This window comes from Cydia pomonella, chromosome 5 (genome assembly GCF_033807575.1).
Source record: "Cydia pomonella isolate Wapato2018A chromosome 5, ilCydPomo1, whole genome shotgun sequence".
NCBI lineage: Eukaryota > Metazoa > Arthropoda > Insecta > Lepidoptera > Tortricidae > Cydia > Cydia pomonella.
Window position 1 is genome coordinate 6,186,320 of NC_084707.1, and position 23,872 is coordinate 6,210,191.

Consider the following 23,872-nt stretch of genomic DNA (forward strand, 5'->3'; position numbering starts at 1 on the left):
TTATGCGTGCACATAGAGCTTATATTGAACAATTTTATTGACTAAACAAATGAAAAAACATTGAATGGTACCCAAATTTTTTTTTTTATAGGACATTATTACACAAATTGACTAAGTCCCACAGTAAGCTCAATAAGGCTTGTGTTGAGGGTACTTAGACAACGATATATATAATATATAAATATTTATAAATACTTAAATACATAGAAAACACCCATGACTCAGGAACAAATATCCATGCTCATCACACGAATAAATGCCCTTACCAGGATTTGAACCCGGGACCATCAGCTTCGTAGGCAGGGTCACTACCCACTAGGCCAAACCGGTCGTTTGAGTGATTTGAGTGATGGTTGATCCAAAATTAAGGTTATGTTACCTTATTTCCCCGCATGTTTGGAGAAAAGCGCTATATATGCCTCGGCAGGAACAACAATTCGTGGATACGTCTTCTTTCAAAACTCATCCACGAATTGTCCATTCCCGGCCTCTGCAATAATGTACTTATATGCCGATCTTCTCCACATTGGCCTTACAGAAAATGTTCTCTGTCAGGTGACAGTAAAATTGTCAAGTTGGTGAAATAGACACCTAAAATAAGGATTCAGTATCTTAACTTTCGAGAACAGAAGTAACAACTATCAACAGTTTTTCCGCGTCGTCGTGACCCAATCGCACATTATATAATACATTGATCGCACATGTACTCACCGTTTTCTGTACTTGTATATGATGAGCACGATGAACGCGTTCCCGATGAACAGAGCCAGTATCAGCAGAGACGGGATCACGATGTCTGCAACAAACCAAATAGTTAGGGTTGGCACATTTTATTTCCTTACATTACTTATTATTTAAACACCACTTGCTTACTACGAGTATTTTATTCTTGAATCATCCCTACTAACTAAACATCTAAACTGATTAATATGAAATTTGGTACCTATGGAGATACTTTCAGGCTAGGGGAAGAACATAGGGTGGTTTAAATTATGATGATTAAAATAAGTAATGGGAAACTCTAATTGTATAATACTTATAGGTCGTTGGCAAATATTTACTTAGTGTGGCAAATAGTAATGGCGTCTGTTAAGATTGCAATGTGGTCGGTAATATATTGTTCCGGAGTCACGAAATTAAGTATCTATATTTAAAAAGTCTTCCATAATATATTGTGTCGTACCCTTAGGTATTTAACATGCTTTTCGTACACCGCACAGTAACTGGACACTATGATATCTCTTACATATTACTGGCTTCAGCCCAAAGTGGCAAAATATTAGTTACGGTAATAATGGACGTGATTAACTCTGTTGGACATCATAGTCGTACACACGAAAAAGCTAGGAGCTGGAGGGAAATATTTAATAGACAAGAAATCAACATAGAAAATTATAAGCCCGAAAATGTCTAACCAAACAGCGTACATATCCAATACACACTCAATATACAGCGTGTACTTGGTTAATTATAAACAATTAACAGCATACAAATAATATGATCAAAGGGTTTCATTAAAGCTACTCCCGGAAAAGCTGATAATACGCGTGCCACGAGGCTCTACTCATGTTTGCGTGTTGACTTATATACATAATAATACTGCACATTATTAAATGCAAACATATATTTCTGAAGTCGAAAGCAATAATTATGATCGAAAGTAAGAGGGAAATATACCACGCAGTCCATAAAAAAAAGAGAATATATTTTTCCACTTCTAAATATTTTCCATTCTTCGTGAATTTTCCGTATGTTATCGACATAATGAAAAACTAGGTTTATAGGTATTCATTTTTTCAAAATTTTAAACACAATAAATAATTAAAAGCGAAACCTATAAACCTAGAATATATTATGCTGAAGCGATCGACATCAAAATCAAAGTGATTTGTTAAGATTTATTTAGTGAAACCGTTTTCTCCCGAAATAGAAATTTTATAGAAAAAGTAACGTTATTTCATTAGGATCGCAAAGCTATTCTTTCCTCTTAATCGCATATACAATTAATTATAAGTGAATTCTAAGCCGTTGTCAGATACGGAGTCTGGAAACTGCACTAGTCAAGTTTTAACGAGCCACGTTAGAAATCTTTTGCCTACTGTAACAAACCATGCAGATAAAAACATATAATTCTGGATTCTGGACTTTAAGCCCAAACCATTTATTTTAAAATAGCTGGAAATAATATTTAGATGTAGAAGATATAATTATGCGAATAAATACTTCACTATACTTTATATCTTTTAGGTATTTAAATAAAAGTAAAAAAAAAAACTACCCATAAAAGGCTCTTTAAGCCAGAAGTAAAACATTTGAGTCATGATCAAATAATGTAGGTTAAATTCAGGTCGTTCAGTCACAGTTTTCAAACGGCTTTGTATTTGGTTGGTTGACCAATAAATGTTATAACTACCCGTTGTTTACTGACTTTTAGTTAAATACCTAAACATACAGAGTATAAGCATAAATAAAATGAAAGAAAATGATAAAAATACATTTGGACAACCCTAGGCGCTCGTTATTCATACTCTTCCGTTTCCTTATCTTGTATGACGGCCCCATCAATAAGGACAGACCCACACCCGACTAAATGAACTGCCTAGTTGAATAGAGAACACGCCGTATATACTCCGCATAGGGATACACTGTATACGCGGGAAGGGACTAAATAACTACATGTTAATTCATTAATTTGCCTGATAGCAGAGTTGATAAGAGACATGTTTTCGTGACAGCGTGGTTTCATAAAAGGCCGGGCAATATGAAAGCTTCTGTGTTGGACGTAGAAGTTGAACAGCGACTGCTAATTAACGATAGTGCTCTCGTAGAAGGAAATTGGCAAATTAATATCAAAGGAAATAAGTGGAAATTCTGAGTACGTACTTACTTAACCAATATTGGGACGACAGCGCCACACTGCAACTATGGGCGTATTTTGTCACAAATATTTAGCGAGTAAATATTGTAATAATTCCAATACATACTACATACTGGACGAATTTTTATGCGATTTTCACTTATGAATAGAGTGATTTTTGAGGATAGGCGTATAATTTGTTCAGGTTTTGTGTAGATTGGTTCAAATATGACGATATTTGCTAATGAAGACTGAAAAAATCACGCTGGCTAAGTGCTTTAATCGAAAACGCTGCCCAATCCGTTTGAGATACAGCAACACAGTGTAAGGTGGAATCGGGACGACGACGACACATAGGTACCTATTTTCTTTTTCTTTCCGAGCGATAATTTGGGAAACCCCTAATAATTTTGAAAGAATGGTTGTTGAAGACCCCTAGGTAATCGTTTTGAAAGGCCTATTTTTTCTCCTAACCACAGGGTTGTAGCGAAATAGTATTTTATACAATCGTGATATAATAGAGAGCTTTTCAGTCTAGTAGGGACCGTGTTTAGTCAATGAAGCTTGCTGAGTTGCCTAAGCGAGATACGGGATTGAAAAGCTTGATTATATCACTATTATATACAATACCTTTTCTACGAGTCATCAAAAATAATATTGTATATAAAACCTAAATAAGTAATGAAAATTGGTGATTATCTAAGCAGACAAAAATCTAGTACAAAAGACATAACACGTGAGCCCAACCTACCCGTCCCCCGTTCTATGGGAGTGCGGCATCACGTGATTGGTCAATTTTATAGTTGAGTTGACTACAGCGTATCGAAAGAAAATTTATAGTTGAGTTGGACATGAAAAGTACGCAATTATAGTTTGGTATGCGAAATCTTACACCATCCATTCTCACTATTAAAGTCAACGAGTAGGAAAAAAAAGTTCTATCCACTTTACGTGTAGGGGTACTCGTACATGCCCTCACAACTTTTTTTAGTTTATTTATTACCGCTTTGTTGGCATGATTGATTTATGGGTGTTTTCAGAAAATAGTGTACCAAATTAGCATGAGTAGTTAAGAAACGCTGTTAGTTTTGTGACGACAATTAAGCATGAAATCTTTTTGGGGATCTACTATTTGCCTTTTCTTACATTGTAATATCTCTCATAGTTTATGAAATGAACACCAAAATCAAGTTTTTATTGAAATTCCCTTATATTATTTAATCGTATGGCGTTTCATATAGTAGGTAAGCATATAATATATAAATAAAAAATAGACTTATATATACTTATATACAAATCGAGATCGCACAACCAGTCCACGGCTTCTGGTGTTAAATTATAGAGGTCCCCAGGATCGCCCTGATAGCATCTTTTAGGGCATCGATATCACGATATGGTCTATGGTTTGATCTTCAATGCCGCAGTCACACAATGGGCTGTTAGTTCATCCCCATTTGTGCTTTAGGTAATTGCACCTGGCATGCCCAGTGCGGATTTTGTTTAGACGACACCAGTGTTCCAGTATGCATCCGCGAACTGACCGCGACGGACAGACAGACAGACAAACATGGCGAAACTATAAACTAAAATAGGTAGAGTCAGACAAAGGTCAGTTGGCAGCAATTTTGATAGCCCAGACTGTGCAAGTGTTAAGTAAACGTCATAATTTAATGGAAGCTTGACGTTTAAAATTACACTTGCACTGTTTGTTCTGCCAAAATCGCTGCTAACTTATCTTGGTCTGTCTCTAACCATTTCTGGAATCTGGAATAATATCTGCTTCTTGTATCCTTAACGCGCGAGCGTGATACATATTTTACAAATATAAGATAGACTAGATAAAATATGCATTTAGGAGTACACTGTACCTACTACAAATTTAGTTCCATTGTTCTCAGTATCAGTATCCTCAGAAATGCATAGTCAATTAGTAAATGACTAAATAAGCCGCATGATTCCAAATTCCGGAATAGGCACAGATCACCTGAACAAGATGGAGCATTTATAACTCGCGATCACATCACCGCACATAGGCTGGCGCTCCGTGGTGTCAGTCAATCAAATCCATCTGTCGATTGATACATACAGCGGCGGCCTCAACGCCGCAGCAGTATTGTCGCTTCAGTTGACATCCGTAAATATAAAAAAAAACTGATCACTGAGTAGCATTTTATAAGTAAAATTACACCTATAGTGTTGTGTGACCTTGTGCTCTTCATAAATACTCATCGCATATCTTGGTTACAATCTAATTTACTTTAAGAGACCCTGCACCTACTTAGTCTTTCTGGTTCAAATTAATAAACACTTCCCAGCGAGCAATGGAGCGCAGCATAGTTGGAGTCCGTAGAATCGATCGGATAAGCAACACAGCACTCCATAACTGGTATCACAGATATGAGTGTGAAGGCCGCCAAGCTCAAATGGGATTGAGGACACATGTGTAGGATGCACCCGAACAGATGGGCTAAAATAGCGACCGAATGGGCGCCACAGATAACCCGAGGCAGAGGCAGGCCAAAAACGAGATGGCGAGATTACCTGGACTCATTCTGTGGCGACTGGCGGGAGCATGTACAATGCCGTGACAAGTGGCGGAAAACAGGGGAGGTCTTTGCCCAGCAGTGGGACACAATGTAGGCTAAAAAAAAATAAACACTTCACAATGTTGTTGTTGTTAATGTTGTAGTCTATGGGCACTAGCCAAATTAATTCCCTGCCAACCGTCCAACTTCTCTCCCGACTTGATTGGGCAACCGATCGATACCCGATTTAGTCGTGTTTCAAATGTTTTCAAACTTCTGCCTTTGGGCTTACCTTCTAATTGATTTGAATGAAATGCTTAATGAGGGACGGATATTTTAATCTCTGTCAGTTCAACAGGGTACCTACTATTTCCTTTTATTTAAAACATAAGTACGGCCCGATTCAAACTTTCAGATACGTTAAAAAATTGTTAATATGCTATATATAAATTTGCTATATGAATAAGATATGTTAGTGTAAAAAGTGACGGTTTTGTTTGAAGAAACATCATATTTGACACTGACCTATCCGAACCATATCGTATCTTTAGCAATTTTTTGACATATCTGAAAGTTCGAATCGGGCCGATAGTTTTGGGTTATTTCAGTAGAAATGTTTATCGATTTTTTATATGATGAAATGTTTAAGAGAAAATTTGGAGTACCTTTTTGATATTTCATTGAAATCTGTTAAATCTCTTCGGCTTTACGCGATAAAAGTTGAATGTCCTTAGTATTTAGTATGTCCGTATTTTAAGTTATTGATGTGTTTAATGAAATATACGACTGCAATTGGTTTCAACATAATAAACAAATTAAAATATTTTTATTCTACATATTTATTGTTCTCCTGATTCCAGGTACAAATAACACAAAATTTGTTAAATAAAAATAAAAACATACAATAATTCAGCCTATTATGTATCACTACTGGGCACAGGCCTCCGTTCATGCGCAGCAGGGCTTGGGCTATAACCCACGCTGGTCCAATGCGGATTCCCATACTTTACATACACCTTTGAATTTCTTCGCTTTCAAATGTATGCAGCTTTCCACGCGATGTTTCCTTCACTAAAAAGCTATTAGTGGTAAATATCAAATTATGCATATTCCGTACATAAGTTCTGAAAACTCATTTAAAATGTATTAATATTTTATACGTACAGTCAGCATCAAAAGTAGCGGATCAAATAAGGTTTCATAAGTATCTACCATTCTATAACAGCTAAACAAAAAGTGATGTCTTTAATATAGAGCAACAAAGACTGTAAAAGATATACATCTATATTTGAAAAAGTTATCCGGAATATCAAATACTTTTGGTGCGTTAATTGTTTTATTGTATTGTTCATTTTGATGCTGACTGTACGTATGTATACGAGGAGGCAGGCCAACTGGGCTCGGCTGGAAATTCTAGAAGTAGCCACTCATGATCGCGACAAATGGTTTTTTTTTTCTCCGAGCCCTATGTCCCTAATGAGGGATAACAGGATTACATCATCATCATCATCATGTATTAACGATTAATGCCTATAAACTATAGAAACCTTACCAAGGGTATAAAAAGGCGTTACATGAATTGTTTAATCGCTCTTTAAACGCATCTGACCCAAGTTTTCGATGAGGATACAGCAACTTCTCAAACTCTGTGCAATTTGCATTTCCTTTGTAGCGGCCGCCTTACGGCCACGGTACAAAGGCGGTGTTACACTCGCTTTTGCATTTTGATGTGCTTTTGAGGAAAGTGTTGCTTTACGGAGTCCGTCGAGATAATTTGGAAATGGGATAGTGATATGAAAAGTAAACGCAAATTTTGACGTTTTCACGCCATTAACTAACAGTGAAATAAGAACTGAAGAAAATGAAATACGATATACGTTCCTCGTTACCTTCCTATTACTTATTTAATGTTATTAGTGTTTAATTGATAAATACATATTTTGGGGGCAGAAACAACCAAATGACCAAAAAAACAATGGTATAGGTACGCATTAGCACCCATCACCCATACTAGGCAACGATATACGTACCTATAGATTTAGAATACAAATAGAAGTACAAAAACAAACATTCGTGCTGAGCACACAAACAATGTAAAGGTCACCGATTAAGCTAAATCGACAATTAATTAATCAAAGAAACATTCCGAACCCGTCGATCAGAATTACCCCAAAGCACCTCAATAGTTTTTTCACGTTCATTCTATACAAAACCCGAAGGGACAAGCCCTCCGGAATAATTTACGAGAACCAACCTAACTAGTTCCCTTAGTCAATTAAAAGTTCCCAAGTTCCTTGGAAGGTAAATGTTTATCAAAGACTAGTTGGACAAAGGCAACTATCCCAAACACTTGAGCCTTCGACCCTTACACCATCCGTTATGTGACACACGGAACCCGACTTAGATCAAATTGTAATGTATGGGGTAGTTTTAAGTCATTATGAAAATAGGTGGAGGGTATCTCATGTATCGATCTTGTCGAATTAAATGGTTTTTAGTACGGTCGTGTTTCGCTGTTACTCCTGAAATCCTGAATCTACAGGGGTTCCCGCATCCTAGATACGGACTTTTCAGTGGCGACGATAAAGGAACTTACTCGCGAGTGTAAAATATTGTGGCGTGTAATAATAAATTAGTGCTAATAATGACAACGGCGGTCGGCAAAATCGGGCCGTTCGATTTGGATAAGGACAGTTGGGATTATTATATAGATCGCTTGGAGCAATCTTTCATTGCAAATGCAGTGGAAGATAATGTGAAAGTGGCGACCTTGATTACAGTGATTGGCGGCGACGCGTATGCCTTGATGGCAAATTTGTGTATGCCAGTAAAACCGTCTACAAAGACTTTTAAAGAGTTGGTGACAATTATGAAGGAACATTTGCAACCTAAACCTAGTTTATTGGCAGAACGATTTAAATTTAGGCGACGGATACAAAGTAGTGATGAAAGTGTTGGAGAATACGCGGCCGCACTAAAAAAATTGACAAAAGATTGTAAATTCGTGGGCGATAGTTTACAAGAAAACTTACGAGATCAGTTCGTATGTGGGTTAGCGCGAGACAGTATACGACAGCGGTTATTTGCAGAAGATGACATTAAATTCGACAAAGCATTTAAGCTCGCGGTGACGTTGGAGATGGCGGAGGCAGACGCAGCGCTTGTAGAGCATCGGGGCAGCAGTCGAGGGAATGGTTCTGGAGAAAACACAGCGTCAGTACATCAAATGAGAAATTCGGGGCGAGGGCGGGCCAGTGGGCGCGCGCCGAACGATAGTACTTCGCGTAACTCGACGAACGGGAGCACGGCTGGTCGTGGTGGCGGCGGCGGCGGTTGGAGTGGCAAACTAAACGGCGGAGGCTGGCGGATAAAAAACTCGGTTATAGGCACGGAGGGCGCAAAAGGGTGTTGCCGGGTTTGCGGAGGTCAGCACGCGGCAGAAAGCTGCAAGTTTAAAATGTATGTTTGTCGAGTCTGCAATAAGGAAGGTCATTTGAAACGCGTATGTCCTAATGTGAAAAGCAGCTCAGCAGGGGTACACCATCTAGGAAGCAAGGACTTCCACATGAACTCTTCCAGCGATAGTGACGAGGTAAATAATTATTCTATGGACGCACAGCGGTTAAAAAAATATAAACCGTATTTTATTAATGTTTGTGTGAATAGCAAGTCTTTATTAATGGAAATTGATACAGGTAGTGCCGCAACTTGTATAAGTTTGGAATATTATAAGGAAGTATTTAGTAATGTGCCAATGGAAAACAGTGACTTAAATTTAATATACTACTCAGGCGAAGTAGTTACGCCGGTAGGTAAAATTACACCTCTGGTCACTTATGAGAATATAAGTAAATACTTAGAGTTATATATTGTACGCGGTGGTAAAACAAGTTTGTTGGGACGACAATGGTTAGTGGAACTAGATATTTTACCTCCTTTCATACTAATACATTGTAATAATATTAAGTGTGAGACATTTAATTTTGATGTGTTTAGTTCTAGTTACCGAGACGTGTTCGGCGATGGCCTGGGTCGGTTCACGGGCGGCACTGTGGGGTTCCGGCTGCGACCGGACGCGCGGCCGGTATTCCTGCGCGCGCGCCCCCTGGCGTACGCTCTGCGCGAGCCGGTGGAGCGCGCGCTGGAACAGCTGGTGCGCGACGGAGTACTTGAGCCCGTGCAAACCTCGGATTGGGCTACGCCGATCGTGCCGGTTATGAAGAAGGACGGTACCATTCGGGTATGCGGTGATTTTAAACTTACTCTAAATAAATGTCTCGAGGTTGACCGTTTCCCTTTGCCACGAGTGGACGACTTGCTCACTAAATTACACGGAGGACAAAAATTTACCAAGTTAGACTTGTCACAAGCGTATGCGCAATTTGAATTGGATGAGGAATCAAAAAAATATGCTGTAATTAATACACACAAGGGCCTTTTCCGGTATAATAGATTAATTTACGGTCTAGCTTCTAGCCCAGGTATTTTTCAGCGTAAACTTGAACAGCTGTTTGCCGACATGCCGCGTGTCGGGGTATTTTTAGATGATGTCATTATTACCGGGGTGAATGACCAAGAACATTTAACGACTCTGATAGAAGTGTTTAAGCGATTGCAAAAATATGGCTTAAAAGTAAAAAAAAGTAAATGTACTTTCTTTGCGGATTCCGTTACGTACCTAGGCTTCGTGATAAGCAAGGAGGGCGTTCATACGTGTCCGGATAAACTAGAGGCTATCGAAAAAGTGTCCGTGCCACGTAATACTACGGAGTTAAGATCGTTTTTAGGACTAGTCATGTATTACGCGAAATTTATACCAAACATTAGCTCATTACTGGCACCGTTATATAATCTTCTCAGAAAGGATGTTAAATATTACTGGGACGGATCGTGTGAGAATGCTTTCAACCAGGTTAAAGATATGCTGATGTCTAGTGAGGTACTGGCGCACTATTCGCCAGAGTTGCCACTAGTTTTGACTTGTGACGCTAGTAGTGTAGGCGTAGGATCTGTTATATCGCATTTAATGCCAGGGGATACCTCCTCTGACGGTACGGATAGGGCGCGGGAACGGCCGATAGCTTATGCGTCGCGCTCGCTTAACAAAGCGGAGCGCGGGTATTCGCAAATAGAAAAAGAAGCGTTGGGTATAATTTTCGGAATTAGGAAGTTCCATCAATATCTTTTTGGACGAAAATTTATTTTAAGAACCGACCATAAGCCGTTAGTAACCATTTTTGGTGATAAAGTCGGCATTCCGGTTATGGCGGCTAGTAGAATGCAACGTTGGGCAGTGCTTCTATCAGGTTACGACTACGATATAGAGTATGTGCGCAGTGATAAAAATGCCGCTGATGCCTTGTCTCGGTTGCCAACCGGAGAACAAGCAAGAGATAAGAAAGAAGTTACATACATGAATTTTATTCAAAACTTTCTTCCTATAACTAGAAAAATAGTTAAGGAAAATACGTTCAAGGACGACACGCTACAAAAAGTAGTACTATATATACAATCGGGATGGCCAAATCAGTATAGTAATACAGAAGATTCCTTGAGACCGTACAGCTCCCGTAAAACTGAGTTATATCTGGATAGAGGGTGTGTAGTCTGGGGTTATCGGTTAGTGATACCGAAAGCATTGCAAGAGGCAATTTTGGTTGAATTACATACTAATCATATGGGAATAGTGAAGATGAAAAGTATTGCGCGCAGCTATGTATGGTGGCCGGGAATCGACGCGGATATAGAACGTATTTGTCATGAGTGTGCTACATGCGCAGCAGAGGGGATGGCACCCCCGCGTACTGCACCGCAGCCGTGGTCATACATACCCGAACCTTGGTCAAGGTTACATTTAGATTTTTTGGGTCCTCTCGGAGGTAAAACATATCTTGTGCTTATAGATTCCAGTACTAAATGGATAGAAGCATTTGCAATGCCCAAGACCACTGCTTCGTCAGTTATTAAGGTTTTGGAGGAAACGTTTGCTCGTTTTGGTTTACCTCTTGAGGTAGTATCAGACAATGGGCCGCCATTTACGAGTAGGGAGTACAAGCATTTTTTAGAACATAATGGAATTAAAATCACGTATTCACCTGCCTATCATCCGTCGTCTAACGGTGCGGCGGAAGGAGCGGTAAAATTATGCAAACGAACGATAAAAAAAGCAGTAAGAGAGGGCCATAACGTGGATTCGGCTTTACAGTCCTACTTAATGATGTATAGGAATGTTGAGCACAGCAGTACAGGTTCTTCACCAGCCATGCTGCTGCAGTTTAGGACCTTGCGTACGAGGTTAGAGTTATTGAAAGACGCGCGGGAGGTGGAACGCCGCGCGCGTGACATGCAACAGCGGCAGGTGTATAATTCGGGCGGAGCGGACAGACATTTTAACGTGGGAGATAGGGTATGGACGCGAGATTTTAGGGAAGGAAGGAATTGGATTAGTGGGCAAGTCGACCAACAATTAGGGTCACGTAATTACATAGTATCTAGGGAAAACGGTCCCCCTATGAAACGACATGTAGATCAAATTAAAAGTAGATGGAATTCGTTTTTGGATTTGCCTCACCCGAATGAACCGTCCTCTGAGCCGAGTCCTGGCGCAGACGGCGCGCCGACGTCAGTATTAGGGGAACATGGAACTGACCCACCTGCGCAGTCACAGTCTTCGGTAACTAGACCAACCTTGAGACCACGTCCCACTAAGCCACCTAACCGATATGGTTTTGAAATTGATTAACGTGAGAGTAATCTATAACATTGTAGACATTGTTAAGTAAAAACATTTGTTAATATTACCTATATTTTGTTAATATGTAAAAAAATTATGACTATTCGACCAAGCTAGAAATTCGGTTCGGTACTATGCTTTGTATGAATACTTTAACATTTTTCTGGATTGATCGAATGGATGTTTAGTCATAATTCAGTGAGAGGGTGTAATGTATGGGGTAGTTTTAAGTCATTATGAAAATAGGTGGAGGGTATCTCATGTATCGATCTTGTCGAATTAAATGGTTTTTAGTACGGTCGTGTTTCGCTGTTACTCCTGAAATCCTGAATCTACAGGGGTTCCCGCATCCTAGATACGGACTTTTCACAAATAACTTGTTACGGTTTTAAATGGTGCTCGGAAAAGTGAAAGGCGGAAGACCTCAAGGCCCTCTACCAACCGTCAGACCATCTAGGTCTGACCAAGTTAAGAAAGCTACCTCAAGCAAACTAAATCAAGCAATGAGTGCTACGGGAGATCGAGACCGATGGAGACAAATCACAGGAGCTGCAAAACCAAGTGGTCACGATCTTCAGTAATAAGGTGCTGACAAAGAAGAAGACGTTTTTGAACTGGATTTGAGACGACCTTGACGATCGTCTTGGTGATTTTGATCACGATGCTCAGTAATAAGGTGCCGACAAAGAAGAAGACGCTTTTGAACTGGATTTGAAACGACCTTGACGATCGTCTTGGCGATTTTGGTCACGATCCTCAGTAATAAGGTGCTGACAAAGAAGACGTTTTTGAACTGTATTTGAAACGACCTTGACGATCATCTTGGTGATTTTCACTTCATTTCGGTTGCACCAATCAACGTTAGCGATCTTCAAAGTCGTATAAAAATAAGAACGAAACCGTTAACAAGTTGTAAATCCGAATCGGGCTCCCGGTTGGAAACGTTAATGACGTGATGATAGGTGGTAAGTAAAAGGCTTAGGAAATCTAAAATGAAGTTGTAGAGGGTGTTGTTACAAGCTTCTATTTGACGTGAATTCACACACTTCTTATTCTTATTCATATTCATTTATTTGTTGTAAAATCATGTACGTAATAAGTATGACGCTTTGCTACGACGCACAACATATTTAAAACTAATTAAATTAGATCAAATAAAATAAATTAATTGAAACAAAATAAATTAAATTGAATTAGGTATCAATAATACAGAAAAGAGACAAATTCCATAAAATAAAATAAAATATTAATTTATGCAGTCCAATGAATCAATTAAAAGTTAAATAATATTATCATCATCGGGAAAATCCTTCACAAAGTAATACAATTTTTCAGTTATCAATGTTTCCAACTTGTTTTTAAATACTGCGTGTCTTGTTACTTGGGACTTTATGAAGGTGTATGTATCAAATGTTCCAAGCAATTGAACTTTTTGACCTTACACTACCCACGGCGTCTACACAATTAGGAGCTATTTTCATGCTGGGATTCAACTGTACTTACTGCATTATGAGAAAAAAAACTTTATTTGTGACATAAAAATATTTTTATACGATTTACACTCGGTCATGCCATCAGATAGATCGGAACGACCTTGGTTTAAAATATCCGAACCAAAGTAGAGGTTTTGTTCGGATATTTTTGAACACCTTGCCCGCTTCGTTGGCAACTTTACTTAAACATATAATGCGGTCTAGACACTAGCATTAATAATACTTACTAACCATATGTGTGACGTGCCCCTCCCACGCAAAAATCGGCACATTTTTTGTACAGAAATTTACAGACAATTTAAATTAAATGAAATAATATTAAAATCGGATTGTAAAGGTGACAGTCCATTTCCAACTGCAGCTGCACTACCGTTGCGACATTACTGGTGCGATATTACTGCAGCGGCCGACTGCTGCTGTTTGCGGCGTGCAGTCGCGGCAGCGTTCGTCAGTTGATTGCCAAAGACAATGAATAATGTCACTGTCAGACGTATAAATAAAATTACTAATTTACTTATTTGTATTTTTTACGAGAAGAAGTAAGTGACGATAATGCTACATGGTACACGAAAACGAAAAACAGTTTGCCTTTCTACAAAAGTCACATTCAGTCGAAGGCAGCTACGCAATATTATTAAAAAACCAGATATTGTTGGTGATCGTTTGTTTGCCGATTAAATGAATAACAATTTAACTTCAAATTGAAGAAATACAACCAAATTACTCGAATTAAATGAATGCAGAGGAGAAATATTTCTTCACTTAAGGTAAGTTAACATTTTGAAATTATCTTCCCCATCCTCTTGACTAAATGCGTGACCACCGCACACAGCAACCCGACGAGAGCGGGACTCATGTTGCTCGTGATGGATACGGTGCGCACTTGATCCACTTGCATCACGTGATGCAGCCAAATCCAGCCGGTGGTGTCTGCACGTTTTTGGTGGCCTGGTAGCGCCTGGATGTAGAAGTCTGCGATAAACGTCCCCTCAAAAAGCTAGGTAGGCTCTTTTATCCCGGGTTTACTTTATTTTTGCAAAGGGATTCGTGGGTTTCGGAGATGGCGATGCGACAAAATAAATTCTCCAATGCAGTCGTTCAGTGTTAGCAAAATATTACAGATTTATCTTTCTGAGTTTTCATATTAAACCAATCTTTCATTAGTTACCTAAAAGTAAAGAATAAACGAATAAATTAATTTGTAAGAGCTATAATTACGCAATTTACACTTAATATTGTCCACTTTCCTATTTCAAACTAAAGCACAAATTTAAATCTTATAATCGCTCTTGTGTTGCAGGTGTCCATGGGCGACGGCACTCGTGGTCGTGGCAGATACAGTGTATGACTAGACCATATAAAACTTGATGGGCGAGACAAGAAATCCTTTATGAAGAAAGCTATTTACGTTAGCCAAGGGGCTGATAGAAAGAATATTTAATAAATTAATTGGAATAATAAATATTTTCCTCGTGATGGTGTGATAAAATAAATTCGTGTTGCGCTCTGTAGCAAAGTTTGTTTAACCCTCATGCCTTGAAGTCCCCGCAACTGTCAATACTATTTTATTTTAAAACCGCTGTCGCTTCTCTTGTGGTTCAATTTTGTAATTTTTCTTACGTTTGAGTATCCATATGCTACCATGAGGTGTTAAACAACAACTTTGCCTTTTGTATTTCTAGGTAATACAACTGAATTATTGCTTCTTTTATTTCAGAAATGGCTTTGAAATGACAAAGTGAGAAAGTGTCACGATATTATACACCGTGGGCTGGTAAAACCTGATAGTTTTAAAGTTGTATTCTTAATCGCATTTAGAGGCTAAAATATCATACAAATTTTCTGTAATCGGTCTTCTTTCAGAGATAATGGCAATTCTTGCGAAAATTTGTTTCTGCTATAACTTTGTGAAAAACGCCTTTTTCGCTGCGGCGCTGCCTCTATGTGACTTGGTTTAGTCATACCTTCTGACAAACATTACTCAACTAAAAAGAACACTCGCAATTTTGATCTATAGATGAATTGAGAAAACTTTACTTCTTCGTTGTAATGTTTTTTTTTTCGCCAAGATGTAGAAAGAAATAACGTGCTGTGTGCAGAAAATGGCTTTTAAATCGGCTAAAAAAAAAACAGAACATTTTTTTCCGAATATTACTAAACATTTTTTGATCCTCAGGAATGCGTGGTTAAGATCTGTCGGATTTTACCAACCCATGGTGTATATAATATGATATTACGACACTTTCACATTTTATCACGCCAAATTCACTGTGCCACGGTACTGTCAGCGAGAATTCAGTAATTAATCCTGTTAAATATAAGCGTCACTGAAACTCCTAAGCACGCCTCCAACTCCAGAAGTGATACATGCGCGTTGCCGACCCTTTAAAAACCTGTACACTTCTTTTTTCAAGAATCCCTACTGTAGACCTTCAGAAAAACCTCGGCAGGGAGCTCATACTAAAGCCGGAGCGCCCGCGGAAGGAAATTCCTCTTAAGCCGCACAGTGCGCGACCATTGTTGCCACTAAAAAATGTAATCTACTGTGGTTTCGTAGTATCCTAACACAAATATAGAGGATACAGAGTAAGCTATTTCATTCGAAACATTTCTCAGTCAAAATTTGGAAAAAGAGAGAAAGAGGAAAGAGAGAGGAAATTGCATACGACCACTCCGTTCAGTATTAGAATCATCATAGAAATATTATGTTGTCACATTTTTATGCTATGTGTACATGATTGTACGATAATGGTTAACATACCTACATCGATCTTATTCTAACACATAAGTGCGTCCTGTAATTTAGTAGTAGGAGTAGTAAAACTTTTTATTGTACAAAAATGAACACAAAACAGGAAAAAAACACTCATCATTAATACAAAGGCGAACTAGTTTTCCAGTTTTTTCACTATTATTTGTTTGTTAAATAATTTATATATACATACATACATAGCTACTATCTACTTATTGCCTACCATGAAAATCTTAATTTGAAAATCGCATATTTGGCTCTCTATCGTTCTTGCCCTTTCGAGCTTATAGCTGTTCTCGGAAAACTACGAAAAAAGGAAAAAACTGTTTATTTAATGAATTTATCAGGAAACATTAAACAAAAACAATAAGAGCAACGCCAAGATACAGAGGAACTACCGCGAAACACAGAAACTATCGGGGTTGTTTATCCACGGGTGTAATAAACTCCTTATATTGTAGTGGTTATATCCTCTTTGCTTAGAGCTACTAATATCTGTGACCAAAGACATTTCTGTAAAGATTTGACGTGCGGTTTGCAGTTGCGGTCGTATGTACACCAAACACTAAAAATCACCATGCTACGTGCAGTCGGTCTTGTCATCATTTTACTATGGAATTTGACAATAACACTGACGTATTCAGGCCGCTGCAGTAATGTCGGAGCAGTAGTGCAGCTGCGGTCGGAAATACGTTAAAATTACCATATTACGTGCAGTCGGTACCGTCATTGATTTTACTATGGAAATTGACAATAACACCGACACGATCAGGCCGCTGCAGTAATGTCGGAGCAGTAGTGCAGCTGCGGTCAGAAATGGACTGTCACCTTAAGGAAGAAAATGAAAATATTAAGGTTTTTTAATCCTACTGACAGTGCCTGGACCGTAAAGTAGGTAACTAAGCTACGTATTTTACTTGAATCGTAGTAATTACTCTCCGATTCTTGTGACGCGAACCTTAAATGAATTTATTACTTAATTTTATTTAATTAGTCTCCAAAGGAATCGAATAAATCGAAGAGAATTAAAACCCCGTAGACTAAAAGTAACTTTATATAATGAAGGAAAGTTTCCTCAAGATTCTTCAATCATTGGTTCTTCGAAATCTTAAATATCGAGTTCTTTTCAAATACAATTTCATACCGGTATTAAAAATAAGAAGAGAGAAAGTAAGGAAAACGGTATTTTGTGACAAATAATAAATTATTCATCGTAATGTCATTGTGAAGAGATTCAAAGAAAACAGGTGAAATTTTGAAATATAAAAGTCCGAATAAGCTAAAATTACACGCTTCACCAATCACTATTTGTGACAGGATTTATCTTTGAATAACGCCTTTAATATTTACGGTTGAACTTTTGTTTACAGTATGAATAATATGACAGCTAACACGTGGAAAGGAAAAAGGTTACATCTTTGGTACAAGCCGTGTCAAACCCAGACCAACTCCAAAGAGCGGTGGTTGGTGGTATACAGTGATGGAAATCCTAGAGCAAGTTTATACCTACCATAATTGGTCATTCTTCAGAGTTGTGCCTGCGTTTAAACTCCGTCAAACCCAGGTCAAACCATACTAAATGTATGAAAAGTTTGACGAAGTTGAGTCTGACCGCAGTCATGTAATTTGAGAATGACCAATTAGTTAGCCATAAAAAAATATCCTTACAATTTTTTGATTTAACAAATACAGATGTGCGCCTTCTAATATTCAAATTTAAAACCTTTTTAAAGCATTAATTTATAAGCTTATAAAAGAAACAAAATCTTCCTCAAATAAGCAAATAAAATTAGGCTCCTGTTCTTCATAGTCGCTGCTGTACAGTCAGAGAGAAAACGATCAAAGCGCAATTGTCAAGGGACCCTCGAAAAAGTAAGACAAGCGTGTGCTCATTAAGACCACCTTTCCCGAAAAAGCTGCGAAATACGCTAGGAAAAAGATAGGATGGGCAGTCATCCGGAATTAAGGTCAAGGGAAAATTTACCTTCGATATTATGGTTTATTACAAATAGTTATTCATACGAAATAAATACAACCACAACCAAGACACATAACCAAGCAATGTAAACTATGAACTGAAGTAAAATGAGTACCATTTTATTAAGAACTAATTTTTAATTTGAAAATATATGATAGACAAATAAGCCCGTAGCTACATCTTGCAAAGAGTCTGCAACACCCGCTTTTCTACTTCTGCTGTTGGCTGTATTTTAGATTAATTAACAAGAACCCCAAAATAATGGCGTCAATAATCGTAACCCCGGTAAGCTAACCGCCTAATGGCCCTGCGAATCGATCGCAACCGCAAATCGCGTGCGACCGGCAATCGATACCCTGACTGACATCTTAACTTGAGACGTTTGGCCCACTCGGTATTCGTGAAGGCCGAACCACACTAGATACTTAATGCAGCATGTGGTCAGCATTTTATAGTATGCTTAAGTTTTCATGTCTTTCTTGTAGACATCGCAAAGTTAAGGGAATCTAAATATAGTTTTTACACTGCATCCTTACAGGCGGGATATTTTCATTGTCTTGTCCATACAAGTAATCTTTTCTAAAATGTATTTGACCAATAGATACACCTCGCGTCTGGTGTCTATTGATACGATACGAGTATTTAATTTACCTATTAGTAAAGCTAACTTCCGTAACGGAAGATGTATAATAATTACGCGTCTATTTCACGTTGCCGGATCATACAAAGAGTCCCGGAAATTGGAAAGACTAATCTACGAACAATAATCCAATTAATTAGTAGCTTTGATGAAAATAAGTAACCTCCATGTATAGAACGAAAGTGATTAGGTTTTTCAAATAATTTTGACTAAATTATTTGATCCTTAAGGTATCAAAGTAATATAGGAAGAGAAGTTACTTTTTAGTTGCATCATCTTCCTCGCTTCGCTTTTGTCCTGGCTTTTCGCCATGGCTCATGGAAGCTTGACATCCGCTTGGTATCTAATCCCAAGAATCGGTGTAGACCAGGCGGGAAACTAGGCCCGATTGGGATTAGTCCGGTTTACTCGACGATGTTTTCCATACATCAAGTTCCGAAAAACTCTAAAAAGGTACGAGCCGGGACTTGAACCCCCCCCCCCCCCCCCCTTACACTATGCTACCAGCGCTTGGTACTTTTTAGTTTGTTTTAGGTACCATTAATAACATGATCGGCAATACTGGTAATGTAACAGCTAGTATAAGTTGAATTAAATATTTACAGGTTACTATTTTCAACGGCCAGCAAATTACACCACTTATCTTGTCAGTCCATCTAAAATGCATAAACCAATCCATTCCTTGGGGCCTAAATAATATCCCACAGAAAGCCCTAAGCTATTACTCGGAATATCTCAGCCATTTACATACATTTTGCAGTACATCGTTTACAGATATTACTCAGTACCTGCTGTCTCACGCCGCAGGAGAGTTATGCGATCAACCATAGCTACGATAATCAAATGGAATTAGTAGATTGGTGACAGAACTAGGCCTTTAAAGCCGTTTAAACTTTGAAGGGTTGACATAAGTAGTATGAAAAGGGTTGACATAAGTATTTATTATTGAAGACTGCATTACTACCTACAGTAGAGATTCGCTAATCTGACGATCACTCTAATTCGGGCAATCTCAGCGCAGGCGCACTAGCCTTAATAAGGGCCGGCTTTGACGTTCACGAAATTGAACAGTACATAGGGCCCTTTAAATTTTCGACATAGTCACGTAATGCGCTAATATCGCACTAGTGCAGTAAAGTAGCACCATAAATTATGCAATGTAAAAGTTATATGTTAATTAATACATACATAAATCCTTCATTTATTTACTTACTAAGGGTTTTTTTATACCACAATAATTTTGCAGATGATAATCCGGGAACCTCTGTAATTCGTTAACATCCGGTTATTTGCCCGTCCAGATTAGCGATGTCCTACTGTACTAAGAAATTGACAGACTGACCAGTGAAAACTTTTTTCTAATTGACAGTCGGTCTCAAAGCCAACTGGTCAGTAACGATCTTATATAACTCATGAAAACACTAAAAATGCTCTAAAATTTAATCAATTATGTATAACTAGCATAATTTCAACTGTACCTGTGTGTTCTGTAAAATATTTTTTACCAATAAAGAAACTGAACTGAACTGAATTAACATTGACATTAGAATTACTACCGCTCTCACGTCGCAGGGTTAAGTGATAAATCATCTCGCTATGCGCGTCACTAATGAAATTAGTAGCCCGGGCGAAACGGACGGTAAAAGAACGACTAGGGGGCTTATTCTGGGGACTTAGCCTCAAAAGCCAAACGAAAAAAAAAAAGTATCTGAATGACATATACTACGAAACCTCACATGACTATTTCAATACATTATTTAAGATTTCATTGGCGTATTCCATTTAATTGACTTGGCTATTTGTAAATGATACCTTTGAAGCAATAGGTATATACACCGTGAGCTCGATAACTCGACATATTTTAAAGGTGTATTCGTGACCGTATTTAGAGATGTATATATTATATTTAATTACACACCTCTAATACAGAAATTACTTTCTCACGTGGCAAACTACTAAGTGGTAAACCATTTCACTCTCCGCACCGCAAATGCAATTAGTAGCTTTGGGCTCTGCTCTGGTGACTCAGGCCCCAACGGGACGGCTAGTTTTAACGCTATGAACTTAATTATTATTTTAAAGACAGCTTGGACTCTTTTTGAAGTAAATGCAATGTGAACCTTGTGACTCGTATGGCGGCTTAACCGATCGTCAATGTCAGTCTATCTGTTCGCAAATAGGATTATGTGCCTAAATAACCAACCACCTATGAAGAAACAGATATTCTTCTATGAGCTTATATTCGTGCTAGTTATCTAAATTCACGGAAATTACTACACTCGCCACATCTCACTATACTCGCCACAGATTAAATTAGTAATTCGGACTGGTAAAGAACAGGCCAGCTAAGTGGCGTTTAATGGGTTTACTGAGTGTATAATTATACCTTCAGTGATTGATTATAAAGTGATGCATTGAATTATGGTTTATTAATATATTAAATTACTGCAATTAATATTGATTTGAACTAAAATAAACTTATGAAATAAGATAAATACTTCACTACACTACCTCTCGGGGTCGCAAACAGGGTTAAGTGTTTATCTCCCTATATGCGCCTCAAATGAATTTAATGACTCGGGCTCGTAAAGAACCGACCGGCTAAGCGGCTAAACGTCTAAAAGGAAAACCATGTGGCTGTACGCGTCGGCTGGGGCGACGCGGGAGGCACATGAAAGGCTAGCTTAGCTATTAAACGGTGTTTAAGGGGTAGTTTAAGTGTTCAAAACTGAATGATGACAAATTTTTTAGCAACTTAGATTTTTTAGGGTTCCGTACCCAAAAGGTAAAACGGGACCCTATTACTAAGACTCCGCTGTCCGTCCGTCCGTCAGTCCGTCTGTCACCAGGCTGTATCTCATGAACCGTGATAGCTAGACGGTTGAAATTTTCACAGAAGATGTATTTCTGTTGCCCCTATAACAACAAATACTAAAAAGTATGGAACCCTCGGTGGGCGAGTCCGACTCGCGCTTGTCCGGTTTTATTTTTACTCGGATGGCAAAAATGCTGAAGCGAAAAAATAAACTTTCAATTGTCTGTTATTTGTTAGTAAATTCAGACTATCTATGTATATAGCAACTTACAATATTTAACTATAACTTCGTTTGGAAATTACTATCACTTCACGTCGCTAACAGGGTTAAGTAAAAAGCCATCTCGTTATATACGCCTAAATGAAATTAGTGGCTCAGGTCGCAAAAAATCCCCCGGCTAAGCAGCTAAACGACGTTTAATGGGTTAGCCGAGTGCATAATTATGTATGACTCAAATTGGAGAGATCTGTGTGTTAAATTAATGAACTCAATTATTATAGACTTTATATAAATACAAAGCGTCACTACACTTCTCTTTCAGAGAAATTATTCTCGTACGTCGCAAACAGGGTTAAGTTGAAGGCCATCTCGCTATACGCGCTTCAAATAAATTGAGTGGCTCATGCTTGTAAATAACCGACCGGCTAAGCGGCGTTTAATGGGTTGACTGAGTGTATAATTATGCAGTGGTTAGTTTTAAGACATTACTCAAAGTGATCCATTGAATTATGGTTAATCAATCTATTAAATTACTGCAAATTGTTTCTACTAATATAAACCTATGAAGCAAGATAAATATTTCACTTCACTACCTCTCGAGGTTGCAAGTAAACAGGGTTAAGTGGAAGGCCATCTCGCTATACGCGCCTCAAATTAAATTAGTGGTAGTAAAGAACCGACCGGCTAAGCGGCTAAACGTTTAATGGGTTTACTGAGGACATAATTATGTAGGGGTTATTTAAGTTTAAGACATTACTCAATTTGATACAATAAATTGCGTGGTAAATAAAATTAATAATTTTAATTACTAACGGCCAGTTTCAGAATGTCCAAGTAAAGTCCTGAATAAGGTACTTGCCACTTATCTGACGAATATATTCATCGTTGGCGTTTCACAAGCTTTAAATAAGCTTAACTGGTAGATAAAGTGCTAATTTTTGCAGGAAGTTTTATCTGGTCGTTAATTTATGTGTTAAGTAGCTATCTATGCTATATAAAAAATGGGTGATGTACGGAACCCTTGGAACGCGTGTCCGACTCGCACTTGGCCAGTATTTTAACTATTGACAATGAAACTACACTTAAGGGCAATGTGAACGAGCCACTTTCTATAGAATGTTTTTGAGTAACCTATGTTTTAATGTGACTCTGAAAAAGGACCTGAAAAATAGATATTGCGCTGGATGCCAATTCGAGCGTACATTTTGACCTCAAAATAATGTCATTTAGTTGACATTCACGCGTGCATTTCGCCTACTTGTCCGTACATGTACCTACTGGCTCAACCGAGACGCACGGGCAAATATAGTTATTTACGATACAAGTGCGAAAATCGACACGAATTGCGATTAACCTCTTTGCACACGTATTGTACAACGTTTTACAGTTCTTGTGGCCCTTTAAATTTGCGAAAGGCACGGAAAGTGCTTATTCCCGCACTAGTGCGCGAAAGTAGCAGCATATTTACAGTACATAAGACATGATATCATTTAGATATCATTTTATTGTAAGATGTATGTTTGAGTTGGCCTTCGGTACAATTCTACTACAGTTAGCTACGCTGTTTAGCAATTACACGCTTACATCACAAACAAGCTTAATTGGTAAACCATCCTGCTACGCCGCCTTTAATTAGTGAATCGGGCGAATGTAAAACCAACCGTACAGCGGTCCAACCCTTTAAGGGGACGTAAAGCCTGGAAATTAGGAGGAAAATAAAGATATGGCTGAAACTTGCGACGGAAGATATGGCCACCGCGCGCACCGTCTATCATACTTCGCTTCACTTGGCTTTAACATTAGCTATTTTATAGTAAAATTATGCTGCTATCGTATGCAGAGAAAAGCCGACAACACGC

The 23,872-nt window shown here is 38.3% G+C and overlaps 1 protein-coding gene across 3 annotated transcripts in view; it reads right to left on the reverse strand.

The window, feature by feature from the left end:
• Positions 1–23,872, reverse strand: part of LOC133517609 (uncharacterized) — a 214,972-nt gene that overhangs the window by 13,671 nt on the left and 177,429 nt on the right. For all 3 annotated transcript variants that reach the window (XM_061850952.1, XM_061850950.1, XM_061850949.1), the window contains exon 8: positions 712–796. In XM_061850952.1, coding sequence (XP_061706936.1) covers positions 712–796 — 85 coding nt within the window. The remainder of the gene's footprint in view (positions 1–711; positions 797–23,872) is intronic.